The sequence below is a fragment of the Oryzias melastigma genome, linkage group LG4 (assembly GCF_002922805.2).
Source record: "Oryzias melastigma strain HK-1 linkage group LG4, ASM292280v2, whole genome shotgun sequence".
Classification (NCBI taxonomy): Eukaryota; Metazoa; Chordata; class Actinopteri; order Beloniformes; family Adrianichthyidae; genus Oryzias; species Oryzias melastigma.
Genome location: NC_050515.1, coordinates 20,055,617 through 20,074,485, shown reverse-complemented (window position 1 = coordinate 20,074,485; position 18,869 = coordinate 20,055,617). Strand labels below are relative to the sequence as shown.

Genomic DNA, 18,869 nt, shown 5'->3' with positions numbered 1-18,869 from the left:
GAACAGGTTATTTTATTATTAGTAGGCTTTTCATCTCATGACTCCAGGTGACGCCCTGCTTCACCTGTCTCCCATGACTGCATGTCCCTGGTTGAAACTTATTTTGATGAGGAACTAAAAGCTGCTGAACAGATCCCAAACCTGCCCCAATCAAAACCGCCCAATCTAGGAAAACCAATTTCTCTGCTTACTAATTTACTGTAGCATGGAATATTCAATTGCTGAACTTTTACATGATCAGTCTTTTACCATTTCAGTGATTTGGGGCGTGTTTTGTGAAAGAGTTAAATAAATAAAAAAAAAAAACGCCGTAAAATATGTTTTAGACACTTTTCTTTAACTCGGGACCCCAGAGTATTGGAGGGCCCCAGGCAATCGCCTACCTTTGCCTAATGATGAGTCCACCCCTGTGTGCATTCAAAAACACATTCAAGGCAGGTTAGCACAAGCTGTTCAGTTTAGACAAGCAGGGAGGGGCTTCTCTTTCTACTGTTGACTAGTGCTTTATTAAGTGCTCCTTCATTATCAAATTTCAAATGTATGGCACTTCCGTAAATTGAAAAGGGCGCCTTCCATTCACCTCTACTAAACCTGGGTCAGTAATTGGTCATAGTTTGATCTGATTTAACTTTGTGTTGCACAACCACACCCTTTAAACACACTGAGCCTAAAAGCTGTCTTGAATGCATAATTGTGCTTGAATGTGGCAGTTTTGAACCCGTGTTTATTTTGAGTTTTATTCGGATATGAGCGCTAGAACGCATGTCGTCAATGATAGTGTGAACGTAGCGTCACCCCCTCCGTACTGTCCTCCTGAGATCCAACCAGTGTGTAAGTATCCTAGAGAAGTGGAAAGTCTTTTTTTAAGTTACTTCAATATCACGCAATAATGTTAACTTTATGCAAGATGAATTACTAATAGGCGATGTATAAGAAAGTTTTCTTTTGTAGATATCAGAAAAGCAATACAAAGTTAAGTAAGGAAGCCTCATCAATACTCACTACAGTTGAGGTTTGTGCGCAATTATTTTGTTTAGCTACAGACTAAACTGTAAATTTCTTCTTGTAAAACGTTTTATAATTTACATTATACTTTTTTACGTTTTACTTTTCTCATATAAAAAAACAGATTCTTTTTTTTTGTTTCTAAAGAGTTAGTTTGATTTCAAAGGTCACCAACTTGCTTCATCTGGCTACATCTCACTGAGTGGCAACAGCTGCCAACAGCATTCATGATGGAGTTTCTAAAAATATCTTTTAGCATTTGGAGTTGACAGTTCTTTTGTGAGCTGCAGAACTGTACTCTTGCACTGCTGGACTTTTGAATTTTACCAGACAGAAGTGGAAGAATGGACACATATCTTTGTAGTGGAGGGGGGTTGACATTTCTGAAATAAAATGACAAACTTTTCATGCAAAGAAATGCCAAGTTCTGCAATGTTTATTGAAATTGTGGCTATTTTTTTAACATTTGTAAGCAAAAATTATTGCTACTTTGCATATTTTCTGAGACATTTGGGTCTTTAACCCATAAGAAACAACGGTGAGATCGGTGTAACAGAAAAACGTAACAAAAAAATGCATTATGTGGGCCAAAACTATGTGGTATATCCCACATAATTTATTTAAGTAGTCAAAGGTTGTTGAGGCTCAGTCTAGGAAATCCCTTTTGACAACATGTATAGGTTTTTGAATAAGCAGGATTTAAGAAATTAACAACACTTTTTTTTTTACTTCTTTTTGAGAACAACTTGAAGGGCATATTTTAACCTTTGAACACTATCGGATTATCACTATCGCCAAAAACTGACATATTATAGAAGTTTTTAAAACCACTTCAACAATAATTTCAATGGATTGGGATCCTGAAATCATAGAAAGGGATCCTGCATTTATCAAAATTAGATCATCTGTTAAGAAGTAATAGTAATTTTCAAGTTATATTAATCAAGCTTTGTTTGAAGAAAATAATCTATCGAAAATATTAAAAAAAATACAAATCAGATTCTTTTTGTGATGCTACATAAAATGCCAATCTTTTGTTTTTTGAAGACTGAAGTATTTAACTACAAAATATTTCAGCAAGCAAAATGTGAATATGGTAGGTTGTTCATAAACCATAATTTTAAATTAATAATTACAAATCATAATTCTTTTATTAGGGAATAATCGGAAAAAAGCCAGTTAATGAAACATTATTTTTATCAAGCAGATATAATACATGTATGCTCTAAACTACGGTTAGATACAGTAACCCCGCTATTTTTGTTGCATCGCTAATGTTAGCTTGAGCTTGAGAGGCACTTGTTGCTAGTGGGAGAGAGTAAACAAAGGTATGAATTAGCTTGGCTAATTTAAAACACAAAAGCACATTTCTAGTGAGCTTCTACTGCTCTGTAGCTTTTAAAATGGCACAGGCTTTCTGATTTTAGCTAGCACAATCTAAAAGATCACTGGGAAATCTAGCTGGAAGGGGCTTTAGGAAAATTTGGATCGAGCTAATGAGATATGGGTCTCAGAAATGCGTGTATCAAATGTGATCTAAATTGTTAAGTGAGGTTAAAAGTCTGCTGGTTTTAGGAGCAAATCAATCTCCACTCAAAGTTTTGTTGACAAAACTGAACAACAAACCTCATCTCCACTGCTTCCTAAATATCCTTTAAGGAAAGCATGTAGTTGTTCCAAATTCATACTTAGAAGCTGGGGCAACTTTGACCTTTATATTTTCAGTAAATAATAAGCCTCGCATTAGTTAAATGTAAACAATGAAAGCCCTATTTTTAAATACATTAGCAAATAATGTCTACCCAGATGTGATTTCACTCCTTAGCTTCCTCTATATTGGGCACAGAAAAAGTCCATAACTTTATAATAAAAGTTTCAGCTAAAACAGCAGCTAAAAAACTTTATAAAACCACATAATTCCGCTCAGACTTGATGTGCAGCCACAGTTCTGGAGATGTCAGCTAAATCAGCCGTAAAGGCCTCCTCTGCTGCCGGCAGTGTTGAATCTACACACACCCATGAATCATCAGTATGATGTAGTTTCGATATGAGGACATTTTGGAAAAAGTTAGAAAAAGCTAAACTAGATTTTTGAGAAATCAAAGAGCTCATGTTTCATATTTCTATGAGCTGCTTCTCTTTGGTTTGCTTACAGACAGTTCTATATCCTGCTAGCAGGCTTATGACACAGATTCCAATTAAGTGGTAAGCTTTGTCAAAAGTTAATTAAGGGCTTTTTCTTTCTTAATATGTATCAGGTCATTACGTGGCGTGATAGAAAGGCCACTAATGACTGCAGCTCATCTAAAAAGGATACTAGAGTGTCTTCTCCTGTAGAAAAAAAGGTTAATTATTAGGTTCCTAGCTAATGGCATGTCCAATTTAGAAGATGCATCAATTCTTACCTGAGTCCAGACTTGTGTCCCTATCAGATGTTGGCAAAGGCTGCATAAATTAGGTCACTGTGACCAGATATCTGTGAAAACGCTGTCTCGGAGGGAAAATAATTACAACAGGTGGAAGAATGAGGAGAAAAGTTAAAAGACAGATGGAAAAAACAACTAACTAACTCATTAGAGCGGCTCTGGACTTTGACCAGACAAATGAAGATTTCTGAGCAGATAAGATGAACAGATGGCCCTTTTATTGATGCTTAGCTTACACTTACCTCATCAGATTCTTCTGGATGAATTCACATGATGGAGGGATTTGGAAAACAGGGTCTTTGGTCAAAATGGTTGAGCTGACTTAATCTTGATATTTTTTAACATCTATTTCTCAATTGTGTTTACAAAAAAAGAAAAAAAGAAAAGGAAAAAGAAAACTGTTGTAACTTTTAAAAGCTTCAAGTGATTACTGAGCAGAAGTGTAAACCAGAAAGGCAAAGTTCATTAACGCTTAAGCATAGGTTTTAAATACAGTAATATATTTAGGTTATATATAAAATAATGACTTTCATAAAATGTTGGCCATAGTGGCTGCATGCTGGACTGGTGCTTAGGAAAGCAGGGTTCATATCCTTGGGGGCGCGATGAGCTTCACCCAGTGTACGTTTTTTCCAAAGCTGATTGCCGATCTTTTCATTTTTGAACTAAACAGGCTAAAGGTATAGAGTTGGTCCTCCAGTTTTGTTGAATATTACTAGTGCTAACAATTCAATCATGTGGTCCAACATCAGGTGATTTTTGATTGACAGTATATGTTCTTAATTTGCTGGTATCAAAGAAAGCAGCTTAAAAGTAACATAGAAGTTATCTAACAACCTTCTGGAACAGTTTTGCTAAAATGTCAGGGATTACTGTAAATCTAAATGACACAAACTCTACTTTTAAAGAGCTGAAGAGGAGGCATTACTGACAATTTAATTGAAGCTAAAGCACTTTTTAACTTTCTGATTCTGTCTGCAGTCACCTGTTGGTGTAGCAGCATCAGAGCAACTGACTCATGCCTCAGTCACAACCGCACTTACAAGTAAAAATAGTCAAACCTGCATGTGGCCCGCATGAAATTCATAGAGCAAAACACTTTGTAGTCAACACTTTTACAACACGTAGGAGTGAGTAAGGGGGAAGTAGGTGAGACTCCATTTGTCTACAAGTGGATATATCAGAATGCAGCTTTTGACCTGCTGATTGTAGCTTCTACGTCACACCGGTAAACTTTTCAGAAAAGCATTTTTTTGTCTGCTCCTGATTCACAAGGATTTGAATAAAGAAACACTCTAAAAGGCAATTTTAATCTATTTATATATATTTATCTTCCATTGTGAGAAGAAAGCTATCAGAACATATTTAAAACACCATTTTCTCTAACTTACAATAATCTTATTTTGCTAAAACCTTATGTTTCTTTCTTTGAACGCTTGAACAACACAAATAGATACAATTTAGAGTTTTTTTTTTAAAGCAGAACTTTAGGCTCATCCATGGTAAGAAGTAAGTTCTATTAGCACAAATATTTGCTGAAGCATTTGTGAGTTCTTTTACAATGATGTCATATGTGAGAAACGTCAATCTAAATAATTACAACCGGAGAAACTAGACACCAGAGAGAACAGTATTGATTCCTCAATAGAAACTGATCACAAGTACAAATATTTAGCTTGATTTATTTGAAAGAAATACAGATTTGTAGCATTTCAGTGGCTGTTTCTGTCTTTCACATCCAGATGAAAAAAAAACAAACACCTTTTTGTTCAGGTAACAAATGATGCCATCTGCTGTTAATTTCCCCCAATTTTGTCACCTTCTCACCCTCCCTCCACTCAGCCTCCCTCCCTCTCTTTGCCTGTGTGTCAGTATCTGCTGTGATTGGCCGTTTTTTTTTCTCCCTGTGCGTTTTCCTGGTATAAATCACAGTGGGAGTGGAGATAAGCGGAGCTTGTTTCAGATACAGAAGGACGCCGCTGTAAAAACACTGTTGTCCACAAACGCACTTTTTGCCTTCTTGTTGATTTTTTTGGGGGATTTTTCAATCGCTCCACCATGTGTAAAGGACTAGCAACTCTCCCTGCGACCTGCTTGAAAAGGTAAGATGAGTGCAGAATGAATGAGGGGTGAACCTACATGTTTCTACAGAAACAACATCACTTTCTGAGGCTAATTATTTGCAAAATAGCAGCCATTTCAAACTAAAATAACACATTTTTCATCAAGTTGTGTATTTTTTTTACCCCCGTAAAGGCATGCTGTGGATGTTATTAGTTCAAACAAGCTGAAATCTGATGAGATGCTTTGTTCCACAGCGCCAAAGACATCAAGCACAAACTGAGCTTCTTACTGCAGAAGCCGGAACCCCAAACAGCCGATCAGAAGGAGGCGAAGGAGAAAACCGCCACTGCAAAGAGGTCAGGGAACTTTATCTCCCTCTTTTTATTTTAAGCTGTTCCCATGTAATGATTCTCTTAATGTTCAATTTTAAAGAAATAATCTACTTTTTTAAAAGTTAAATTCATTGTAAAAGCTTTATTTTTGCTTTTATCTACAACACAAAATCACATTTCTTAATGTATTTTCATGTTAATCTGCCTAAATTGAAAGCCTATAACAATAAAAAGGCACGTCTTTAAAATTAATGCACTTTTAATTGCCTTTTTGTCAAAAACTCTGAGCAAACAAGGTTCCTTCGCTCTGGGGAAATCACTGAGATTTCTTACGTTTCGTACAGTTTGTTTGGAGAAGGATGACGAAGCGATAAGTAAAGAGGTGGTTTGTTTGATGTAGAAATAGATCTGGCTGTCACTCTTTTAGGTTAAAAGCCAATTTTACCTGGAAGGAAGTGGACCATTTCACAGTCACTCACCTTGACTCTGTTTTGCCAGAAGAATGTTGCATGTAGGTTAATATATTTAGTAAAAATTGAGGCAATATTATGAGGAAAAACATACCTGTTTAGTGAGGAGTTATATTTAGACTCAAACAGGTTATGGAGGATCAGGTCTTGTTTTTGCCCTGATATACTTACAGGTTAAAAAGCCTTTAATAGTTTATTTTTTTTTTCTTTTATGTGGCGCTGGTGGCGCTGACCTTTCATCCTCTAGTAGTAAATAGATTATGCTCACCTTTTACACATTGGGATTGTTTTGAATGTTTTCAATTTTGTACATTGGAAAATATCAGGTATTAAAACATTATTAAATATAGAATAGTATTCAAAACATTATTGATGATGCCGTTTCTATTTGACGTGCCTGCATTCTAAAGGAAAGACCGTTTAAGGCGAAACGGCAGAAAGAAAAGCAGCTTTTGTGATTTCAAATGTTCTAAAAAATTATTAAAAATCTAAATAAACTGTAATATTTCAGTTGCACTTGTCTGTGCAGGCTTATTTGAAACCTGTTTTTTGTTTGTTTTTTTTAGGGCGCTGGATCCATCTGAGGTGGAAAAATGGAAGGAATCGTTCAGTCATGTGATGAGCAGTGAAAGTAAGTGTAAAACAAATGCGTCATGATTTTTTTTTTTTTAAATAATTGACTCTGTTAAATAGTGTGAAATTGGGGTTCAAATCTGAGCCCACTAATGCTTTGCCTGCTCCTCATTATTACCACTAACAGTCAGCCAGGCGCTCTGCTTATTATTTCCCTGAAAAATCCATTTCAAAACCAGAATCTTTTCAAAATAATTGCTGTGGGAGTGGTATCAGATAAAAGCCTCACACATTCCTCACTAATAGAGGCTGAAAAGGCTTTAGAGATCCACACACTGATTGTAAACCTCACAATGATAGGAATAGGATAACAGCAGTTCAGCAGACTGTTGGCTTATTTTCACAATAAGTGCTTATTGAAAGGCGTCGTCCTGCTCGGATAACTAAGCAAAGAGGCAAAGTGATGTGAAGATGAAGACACACACCCGCGTCATTCTCATGCTCTGATTTTTGGTACGTGTCTTGAGGCACTACTGCGCGGCCCCTCAGGGCGTTCTGACCCGTGCAGACTACACAAGTGTGTGCGAGTGTGTGAGACTGTGAGGATTCAAAAAAAAAAAAAACTTGCAGAGCATCGACCTTGCTGGAAGCAGCTGAGCATTTTCCAGTCGGTTCCATGATCTCATCCACTGACCTCCAGCGTCGTCAAGTCTTCGTCCAGAAGCTCTCATTGGTCCGATCTCCCGCTGTTTATCGTAACGTGACCTGACCGGCCTCCTCTTTGGGTCATCTGCATCATGCAGAACTGCAGACCTCTCCAGCTGTTCTGATGAACTTTATCATAGTTTTAGGAAAGCACAGACCCGTTTGTTCTTCATCTGTACTTGGCTTTTCATCTTATGCAGATACATAATATGTGGGATAAGACTTTCTGTTAAAAACTAGCAAAATGACAACACTTTTTTTTTTCTCTTTGTTAACCCTTTGACACCAGAGCTTTAGCTCCATTGTTTAAATTCTTTCAACTGTCGGAACTCTTCAATCGTAGATGCAATTAACAGAATTCCAGCAGAATCTGAAGTGAAACTGCAGTAAACTGCTTACACAATCCGAGTAAATCAGTGGATTCTGTCTTAGAGAAGTGGTTTTGCACCCTTATGCACTCGGTCGATATGAAAAGTCACTTTTCTCCTCACCAGAATTAGCTCATTCATGTTAAACGTGTAAAAAGTGAAAGATTAATGTTATGTCATTGTGAAACACTGAGGTCCAATTCAAATTATTCCCCTACCCCTACATTTAGCCCTCCAAACAGAAAATTCGGATGGCACTCCCACTTGATGACATCATCAATATTCGCCATTCGTCTGCGTTAGCTCGTAACTGCCAGCGATCTGAAAATGTATAACAAAATCGTTTTTATAACTTTAAAGTGTCGTGCAAAAACAACAAATCATTACTTACATTTAAGTGTAAACTTCCATGCTCAACGTCAAGAAAAGTGTTTCTCCTCCAAGGTACATTGTAATGCAGCTAGCCTACCAGCAGACGGATACAGAACTCCAAGTCCCTTCGCTCTACCCTTAAAAAAATATTTCGAACGGCCCTTTCCCTTCAAATGCCCCTTCAGTTGGAGGGTTAGTGTGAAGCTGGAGGGACAGAGGAAGAATTCCGATTTGGCTTTAAACTCTTTGCATACATCAGTATCTGATCCAAAAGTATTGGAGTTAAGATCCAAAAGTCAAAATCCAGCAACGTTTTCTTCAGCTTTCTGAGAATCCAGAACCTTCATGCTACGTTCACACCAGCCTCGCACAATCAAGTGACCACTTCTGATAGCAAGTTCACGTAAACACATTTAAATCTGCGTTTTGAGCTTTAGTGTTCAAAACTCTCTCGGTCATGCATCGCTGTGAATGTTTTTTCGTGTGTTTTTGGGCTCTATGAACGAAACCATTAAATGCCCGCTTATAGCTAAACTAGTTGAACTTTGACCAATCAGAGTCAAAGTTCGGATTTGGTACTGACATGTTTTTAATTTACGGATGTGCCAACAATTTGAAAATGGATCATGAAGGAGAAATGAATAACTGCAGTTTGATACCAAGTCTTTCATGGATCAGAACAAAGCAAGGAAAAAAAACCCTGGTGCAAGTTTTGCAAAATTTGCACCACTTTGATATTTCGCACCGAACCTCTTCCAACTGTGGGTAAATACTCTGATAACGGGTTCCGACAGTCCAGTGTGAACACCGCATGTTAAAAGCTCAGTCAAGAAAACGCGTTTAGCACGTTCTTGTGATACACGTGACACATATGAACGAATCCTTAGGGGTCATGGAGATTAAACAGCGCTGCCTAAATCTTGCATATTTGAGAACTAACATGGTGTTTGCCTCCTCTCTCCTTCAGTGGGTCGTGCTGTGTTTACCAGCTTTCTTCGGTCCGAGTTCAGTCAAGAAAACGTGGACTTCTGGATCGCCTGCGAGGACTTCAAGAAGACTCCGTCCTCCCAGATGGCGGCCAGAGCGAAACAGATTTATCAGCAATATGTGGAGGCAGATGCCCCAAACGAGGTGACTAGCTTTACACGAAGACGTCATGTAACACAAAACATAGAGGTGGCATGTGAAAAAGCCTGACTAAAATACCATTATAAAAAGACTTTTAAAAGGAAATGAGTCAAAGAGAATGTTAACATAAAAGGTGAAGATTTATTTTCCTCTTTAGTGGTAATGTAAAGCTAGAAGTGTGTACATATATCTAGGCAACAATGCTAACAATGATTTGCAACAGCTTTTTTACTTCAGAAGTTAAAACAAGACAATATATATTAATAAAAAATGCATTAATTTGCTTTTTTGGGGGGTTTACTGCAACAAAAGTCTTAGATCTGTTTCAATTTGTGTCGTTTTTTGGCTTTTGAAGGTTTCTTCTTGCACATTTTCTCAATTCTTTATCTACTTGTTCACAAATATCCCCATACGTCTCTTTAAATCATGTTTTATCTGTTCTGTCTCCCACCCAAGGTAAACCTAGACGCGGCAGCCAGAGAAAAAACCAGGCAGGAAGTGGAGAAGGTTAGCCCGTCTTGCTTTAACGAGGCCCAGAAGATGATCTACACCTTGATGGAAAAGGACTCTTACAGACGCTTCCTCAAATCCAAACTGCTGCAGGATCTGAGTCCCAAAGAGACATCTCGGGTAAAGAAAAGCTCAGACTGGGCGGACAACAGGCAGGCTTTGGCTGGTGGAGCATAAGCAGGAACGGAGACCAGACGGATTCGTAGCAGGTGCCAAAGTTTGGTGGTGGATGTGATGTGAGAGAAGACTCTACGGTAGACTAGAAAACAGTGGTTTAGAAGGTGACTTAAAAGGTTTGAGTAAAGAGATCTATAGATACACTTCTGCTTGCTGTTACTTACTGGCCGTGTTTGCGATATTCTGTAAAAAAGATGTTTTCCGTTTCTAAAGTCACCATCAGCTGTCTTGTAATTTTCTGAATCAGAGAGGTCAATAGGGACAGACTGAATGTTAGGTGTTAAATGCTTTGTAAATACGTCTAAAACCTAACCTGCTTTCATCTCTAGGTCAGGCTAAAGTGATTGTAACGGAAAACCATCCAGAGCTACCTCTGATGCGAAAGGAAATATGTGTTTAGAATGTTTTAGCAAATCCTGTCCCACAACTTATACCTGCAACAGTGGATAAAAACTTCACTTTTTAGGATGGAAGTCAGGATTATTAATAAATACAGTTGCTTCCAAAGGGTTTGATCAGTATTTTGTCAATCATCTGTCACAAGTTCATTTTACGGTGTCATGCAAAAAGGAAGTTTTACATTCATTTTTCCAAAACAAAGCATAAAAAATTATTTCATGTTCGAGAATTTTCTCAAAAATATTTTCTGGTAGTGAAAAGGAGACAGTGGGGAGAGGAGACGTCCAGTATTTGCATCCTGCAGTCCAAGCATGTAGCTAATACCTGAGAGGAGCAAAGAGAAAAATGCTGATATCTGAACATGCTAAAATCGAAAAGCAGTGCCCTGAAACATTTAAAAGTGGATGTAAAGGAAAGAAAATCCATAAAGAAGCACAGTTCCAGTTGAAACATTAAAGGACCCAGATCATAAAGATCCACATCAGGAAAATAAGACTTTTTAGTTGTTCTGCAAGGCACAAACAACAATCAATGGTCTTTTTTATATATGTTTCATGCTAAAACTGTGTATTTAAAGGCCAGAAAGCAGTTTAAGATACTGAAAAATAGAAGTTGCTGCCAGAACTCAGCTTGAAAATCCCTATGTGGAATCTTTTTTTTACAACAATAAGTTAATAATGGAAAAACCAGAGATAATAATCAACGATAGTAGAGATATATACTTTTCTTTTAGCAACATACAATTATTTCTGTATGGAAACTATTTACAAAGTGGTCTCAGGATCAAAACCAGCTGGAAGCAGAAAATGATTACAACTGAAGCACCAGAATTAAGAAAACATTAACTCATAGTTGAAATTATAACAAAATATTGTTGAGTTAGCATAAAATGTCTCAAAATGAAACAACCACCTTGAGGAACAGCAGAGGAATGTACAATTTTGGCTGCTTTGTGTAACTCAGAGCTGGATGATGGAAACGATTGTTTTTGCTGCATGAACATCTTGAAATGACACTGTGAATAAGTCTGCTTCCTGTCAAAACCTTTGCATCTTTCTGTTGGAGAAATAGTGTGATACTGTTGCATGCTGTATCCAAACCGGTCAGAGGTGTTATTCATTTTTACTCATTTTTTTAAATTTAGATATCAGAAAAAAAAAAAAAAAAATGGCAGTTTCATTCATGTTTTTTATTAAGTGACTCAATATCGTCTGTATTTTAATGGAAAACATTATGGTACTTCAGTGTTTTAATTGATATGTGTATGTGACAAAAATGCTTTATGTGTTTGTATTGAAGTTATACTTATTCATATTATGGAATTTGTTCAAATATTCTCTAATAAAGTATTGAAAAAAAACCCCACTGAAATCCTTAATTGTTTCAATGTTTTCGCTTCACTGAAACAACAAGAAAACTCTTATAAACATGTAAAAAAGAATATTTTTTAAAGATTAAAAACACAAAAGTTGTGAGTCAGCTGAACAAAAGTCTCTTAATTATATATATATATATTTCCTTCAAGATTCCTATGTTTAATAAAAGCTTTGTGAAATTAACAGGGAAAAACTGGAGAAATATAATTAATATTGTTTGGGCTCCTGTTGTTGACTTATATTTGACATTTTTCTAGAGCGGACGTCATATTTATATTATGCAACTTTTTTTTTTGTTATCGTCCAGTAATCATCAGCAATCAGCAGACACAAGATGGCCTCTGCCATCTCCAGGCGTGACTGGATGCTGTCTGCAGATTACAGATGATTATCAGGATGTAACATCATTATCCCATAATAACCAGAGGACATTTTGCACATTAACAAAAAAGAACAAACCACCATCAAGATAGCTGAAAGATCAATGCCAGGAAATAGCTGAAGGACAGAAATTGAAGAGGATTTAAAGATGGTTTGATGGGAGAATTTTTATTAGATAAATCATTAAAGCTTTCCGTAAATCCTCATTATGTGGGATAAGTGGGTTTTCCTGCTTGTAGTGATCAAGAGACTGATTCCAAAAAAGAGGAAAGAAGGACAAAAATCACCCTGACGTGCATCTTTAGAGAGCTGAAGACATGTAGGAACCCATTTACTATATATTTGCGTGTGTAGAAACGTGCAAACTTGACAGCACACACTATCAAGTGTGATTAGATTTCATGGGTTGAAGGGAAAATGTGTCTACTTGGTTCTTTTGCCATTGATGAATATGCAATCTGGTCATTTCAGACATAAAGTTTTAACTATATGGGAGGAGTAGACCCAAATTAGATCAATTGATCTCACATGCTTGAATTTATCAAACATCAAGCAGAGTTGCGGCCTCTGTTTGGCGTCTGTATCATCTGTGAAAGGTAGGTGCAGTCTCACGCAACTGTACACAGAAATGATTGTAGTCATTATTTCAAGACACAACAGAAGGAAGACACAAGAAAGCATTTCTGCTCCTTAAAGCAGAGAAAAACTGATTTTTGAGTCGTAGGCTGAGTCTTGTGTTGTGGTTTTGGATGAGTTGATAGAAGTGGATGACTGATGTCCTGGAAGTGAGTCATCTATGCCTCATTTCCACTGAGGAGTCCAGACCAGAGTGGACTGGTCCAGAATGGACTTTTGAGCATTTCCATTAGGCATGGCTGACTGGTACCAGTTCTGGTCCCCCGTTAGTCGTAGGTCCATAGAAAAATGGAATGGACCCGTTAGGGCAGACCTTATGTCATCACATAATATAACCCAATGATTGGTTGAAAGTTTTATGACAACACTCAACACCCGACTCAAGATACAAAACCAAAAGTTTTCTCCTCTTTTTGTCTGTATTCTTCGTCGCCCCACAATCTTCTTGCTAAGAAGAATGTGTTCTTTACATACAGTATTCCCCCTTTTTCATAGGGGTTTGGACCGGAGACACACCAAATCCACGAATACAGACACACACACCCTGTTTCCATCCCCGTCTCACCCAACCCCCAAAGAATGTCCGTTACCGATCCATGCTCATCTAAAGGAAAATGAGGACATACATGGATCTAGTCGTCTACAAGTGGATGCATCAAAAACAAGCGGAACAGGGACTTTTGGCCTGTTGTAGTACAGCTTACATCACACCAACAAGCTTTTCCTAACTGTATTTTTTGCATCTTCTCCTGATTCACAATGATTTGAATAAAGAACACTCAGAAATTGAATTTTAAGCTTAAGTTTCTGCATCATGAGGACAAATGGCACAAGAACGTGTTACACTATTTCATTAGAGTGGGTCTCTAAATACACTTGGCTGTATTGAACAAAAAAGCCGGTGGTTGATTGGAAACGTAAACCGGATGTGCTGTAAATAAACCATATAGAGAGAATAACCAAAAACAAGAAAAGAACTGAACTGAAAAAAACAAAAATTTTCACAACAGCAGTTCCCCTGGAACCACATTTAGTTGGCTGATCAGGTCTATTTTGCAAAACGTTTTACAAAAGTGTTGATGGAATTTTCTGAAAGCTCAATTGTTTTAGTAATGACTGCAGTTAAACACTAAAAATAACCACATTAAAGCGTCAGTAAGTGCTCCCATTGAAGACTGTGATCAATTTAAACTATAATCATTTTTAAGGCATGAAGTTTTCATGTATTTCTCCAACTGAGGGAATAGTTTGTGTTTCAATTCATCTGTTTTGCTTCTCAGCACAGCTTGAATATTTCAGCGGGACATTTTTTTTTTGAATAGCTTCAAAGTAGGCTTGTTGTCAAAGCTGTTTTTTCCCTCAAATACCTCAAAGTGATTATATAGTCTGCATTGTGAGTTAATCATCTAAAGCTGATTGTAGTGACAACCAAATTCATCAAAGCACATTTTTCAAATGAAAAAAACAAACAAAACAAAAAAACAGGCACGTATCTTCTTTCTTTGATGCAGCTCTGGTGTGTCTCTCTGTGGTGCATGTATTTAGCACCTACCCGGACATAATTCATTCACCGCTGTGGCTGTGCCAGAGTTTGTCATCGGAAATAAACGAGAGTTAAGGAAGTAAGAGTAAACACGATCAGCTGCTGGATTCTGGGCCAACTTGTTCAGTTTAGGCCACTCACTGGTGATTTCATAAGGATCAAGAAATGAGTGTGTACTAATGACATCCAAAGACTTATGCTACATTGAGTAATGTGATCAAACACTAAAATGTGCTATTCAGAGCACATAAAAAAAGGAAAGAAAATCTTGGCAACCATAAGGTTTAGTGTCCGTCACCTGATATTCATACTATTGAGTGTATACCAGAACTGGATTGAGTAAGTGTGACGTCACACATAGGAAATTATTTGCAATTTAAATACTATTTTTTTCATGATAAAGACACCATAATGTTGGAGCCAGATGTCGTGATGAGGCAGTGGTTGGTTCAAGTCGGTCCAGGTCTTCGTTTCTATGCCAACAACTCTTGCCAATCAGGAGGGAGCTTGATGGAAGAGAGTGTTTTTTACTACTCAGTTCCAACAGTTACAAAGATTGTTTAATCTCTGATTAGATTTTTTTTTCTAAAAGTGCAAAAATGTAGTGATGTCATAGCCATTCAAAATGCAGAGAACAAAGCAGCTACAAATGAGCCTTAAACAATACCTAAAGACATAAACTTGAGATTATGAACTATTTCCTTAACATTCTTGCCATTACACTACCAAACAATGATCTGGTGATACATTTCTTTATCTTAACTTATATAAATGCAAAGATTTTCAGTGCGGGATGTTTATTTTTAAATGCTCCAAGAATATTTAGAGCTGTTCAATTGACTTAAATTGAAGGGTTAAAAACCCATTCACATTTACAATTTGTATAACTTCTCATTTGTTCTACATTTTTAACTTAATAATTCATTTGGGCCACAGTGTAGTATTGGTTATAGCGCTCTCACGTCACAGCAGCTGGGAGTGACTTTTCTCCTGGCTGTCCGGCTTTCTCACATTGTCCAATGATAACGAATGATTTCAAATTATCCCTGAGTGTGAATATCCAGGGTGTACCCCGCCTTCACCCCACAGAAGTTTAGGATAGGCTCCAGCACTCCCATGACCCCAAAAGACGTTCAGTGTTTTCAGAAAATTACATTCATTCATACTGAGAAAGAAGCCATTATTTTCAGAAAGTTATATCTATTCATAGAAAAAACTATTATAAAAACATAAAAGGTATAAGCGTAAAAAAATGATGAGGCTGTTTTCCATCAGATTAATCAGCTGACACCACAGGTGGTGTATGCTGATCTGCAGAGTGCAACTCTATACCTTGACCTTTGAGAAGTACATTTAGCAGAGGTTCACCAGGCAGAATTCAGCGCAATAATGGATTACTTATATTCATGAAAATGTCAGAAGGACACCTGGAAATACTTGATATTTTGGTCATCATATCTGTTCCTTGTGTTAGATTGACCTCATCTGTGTTAAATCACTCAAACAATAAAACTCATCTGCTTCTTGTCCGTTCAGCTACCACCGTCAGTCAGTGGGCCAACGTCAATGCACGCTGGATCCTTTTTCCTTTTGGATTCCATTATTCCTCAGAGAGATAACAGTGACAGACCATCTCAGACGTAAATCATATTTTTGGTTTGGCTAAATAGTCGTCACCTTTTTATTTTGGTTAAATAAAGAATGAGTCGCACAGCGCTCAGACCGATGAGCACACACTTTAAAATCCTCCGTGACTCGGAACATTAGAGGAAGCAGACGTCTGACGTATGTTTCTGCTACATGTGAAGCCGCATCAGGACACACGAAACAAATGAAATGAAGCCCATGAATACTCGCTTGACTTTGCAGGAGGACAGAAGAGGAAATGTCTGTTAAATAACCACTACAAGAAAGAAAAGAAGAATGGAACTGGTTATATAGGGTATGACATTTTTCATTTAAAATACGTCAACAACTAAAATTAAGCAACTTGGACGCAGTAACAAACAAACAACCATTACAATACATTTTTTTACACAAAGTGTGGTTTAAAATGGGTGGATCAGATATCACTGTTCCCTATTAAAAACACAGCAAAAGAAAAAGTAACTGAAGCTCCTTCCAAGAAACTTTTTTAATCACTATAATTCAAATCATCAGCTCCAAAATTGCTCATTAGAAATGACCTTTTGAACAATCAAGCAAATGAAGCTACAACATTTTTAGTGTTCACAAAGGTTTGACGTGGGAAAAAAAGGCACTTATTAGCATGTGGGTACTTTATTTTAAGTAACATTTTGTTTGAATTTGATTGATTAAAGATACAAATGCACTTATAGTAGAAAAAAAAAGAAAGAAAAAAAAAAGCATTGGCTCTAGACCGATACATACATGAGATAATCTTAGGGCAAGAATGAATAAACCCCACAGCTTGTTGCTGATGTTGGTAGAGCCAAACCATGCCAAAGAATCGTTCCTGGCGGAGACCAGGGTGGAGGAGAGCTGGAGAAGCTTCTGGAATGTGGGGAGATAAAACATCCATTTATTTAATGGCAAAAATGTGGTTGTGAGAAGAAGACAAGTCAATTTAGCCATTGGTTCAGAATGTAGGTGTAATTATGAGTGGTATGTAATAACAGGTTCCTGGTAGGTGATCACCTTTCAGGATATATAATTTGTCACAGTAAATCAACTTTCAGTGATTCCCACGGGTGGTTTATCAGATTTATTTTTTTTTACATTGGATGCCCTCTATGACACCACCCTGTATTTTCTCCGGGCTGGGGACCGGCACAGGGAAGGACCCACGCCAAAGCCTCACAAGGGATTCTGGTCGAAGAGGGGGATTCAGGTTATCATGTACCAACCATAGCTTTGAGGTGAGGTAAAAAAGTCAAAACTCCAGATGTTGCATCGTCAGATGTAAATTTGGTTTACATCTCTCACAAGATTCAATAGGCATCTCAATAGATGGTCCACAAATCCATACATAAAGGGTTTAATAACTTTTTGGTGTTACAATACAGTCGGATTATTTTACCAAAAATGCTAAAATGTAGATATTTCTCATTCATATGGCATTTAAAGCTATAAATAATAATGCATGGCATTTGACAGAGAAATGTATTCAGGTATTGACTTGGAAGAAGCAAACTTATGATTGGACGTCTTTTTTTCCCATCACATCTACATAAAAAGAAAAAGAAAAAAAAACAGAAAGAGAAATTGCTGTCTGCCAGAAATCGATTATTTAATTTTATACCTTTTAACCAACATAATCTTGTTTATATCTGTGGATTTCAAACAATACTGCAATTACTCGATCAATTTGCGATATGTATCTATTTTTACATCCTTTTTTACAAAATGTTGTTGCTCCCACTGCCCAATCGATTTTTTGATATGTTTCTAATATCTTACATCCCTAAAATGTAATGATCCAGCCATTAATCAGAAGGGATTTGTAGCAGTAAACTGCAATTTCTGGATGTAGAGGAAGGAAAGTTTGAAAGAGGAATTGAGGTATCCATACACAGTCATAGCCAAATACATCAGCACTCTTAACACTAAAACTGTAAATGGTAAATGGTATCAAAAACCATACTCGTGTGTTTTTTATTATCATTATTTATACTAAAACAATACAAAAAAGAGAGGAAAAGTCAACTTGACGAAAAAGAAAAAAAAAGTTCAAAAATAGACTTGTCAGAATTATTAGCACCTTGTCAAAATTGAAAGAAGTCATCGATTTCAAGCATGTGATGCTCCTTTCATCTATGATAAGCAATTGGTGTGAACAGTTTAGTAATCATACGTGCAACTAGTTAAACTGAAGAATCTTCCTTCAGGGTTTGATATCCTCTCCTCTGTACAATCTTGCTTTGACATTTTTACCAAAAAGATTAGAGTTCCATTCATCCATGTCACTCACCAACAATAAACCACTAATGAGTTCTAACACTTTTGAGTCAGGACATCATCCGACCATTCTGATACATCACCTGATGGTTGACTGACATAACATCTGGTTTTCAAAACATAAAAACATGAAATGCTCATCAGCACTCTGATGAAAATCATGTTTGTGGTGTTTTTAACATGTACTTGTGGGATTTATCTGATGATGGAGGACACAAAAAAATATAGCTTAAAATTGTTTTTCTTGGTATTTCTTTTTAAAAAAAATTGGGAATCAGAAGCAGATGAAACAAATGTAGTTAAAAAAAAGATCACGAGGTCTCTGCTCTGTTCCACTTGGATGCACGGTTGTGAGGGGCTGTAAACTTGTAATCTAGAGTATAAACAAAAGGATGATGGGAAATGAGGCCAGGCTTACTCTGCACCAATGGACCCGCCCACTACTCAGAGTTGAAGATGTATTAATTCTAACATTAATTTCCAGCT

At 36.9% G+C, this 18,869-nt stretch overlaps 1 protein-coding gene across 1 annotated transcript; it reads left to right on the top strand.

The window, feature by feature from the left end:
* The first annotated feature begins 5,360 nt into the window (after positions 1-5,360).
* On the top strand, positions 5,361-11,907 carry rgs4 (regulator of G protein signaling 4). The gene is made up of 5 exons (XM_024279392.2): positions 5,361-5,533; positions 5,750-5,851; positions 6,864-6,928; positions 9,283-9,446; positions 9,900-11,907. Exons 1-5 carry the CDS (start codon positions 5,490-5,492, stop codon positions 10,128-10,130), a joined length of 606 nt encoding a protein of 201 aa, XP_024135160.1. The 5' UTR covers positions 5,361-5,489; the 3' UTR covers positions 10,131-11,907.
* The last annotated feature ends 6,962 nt before the right edge of the window (positions 11,908-18,869 follow it).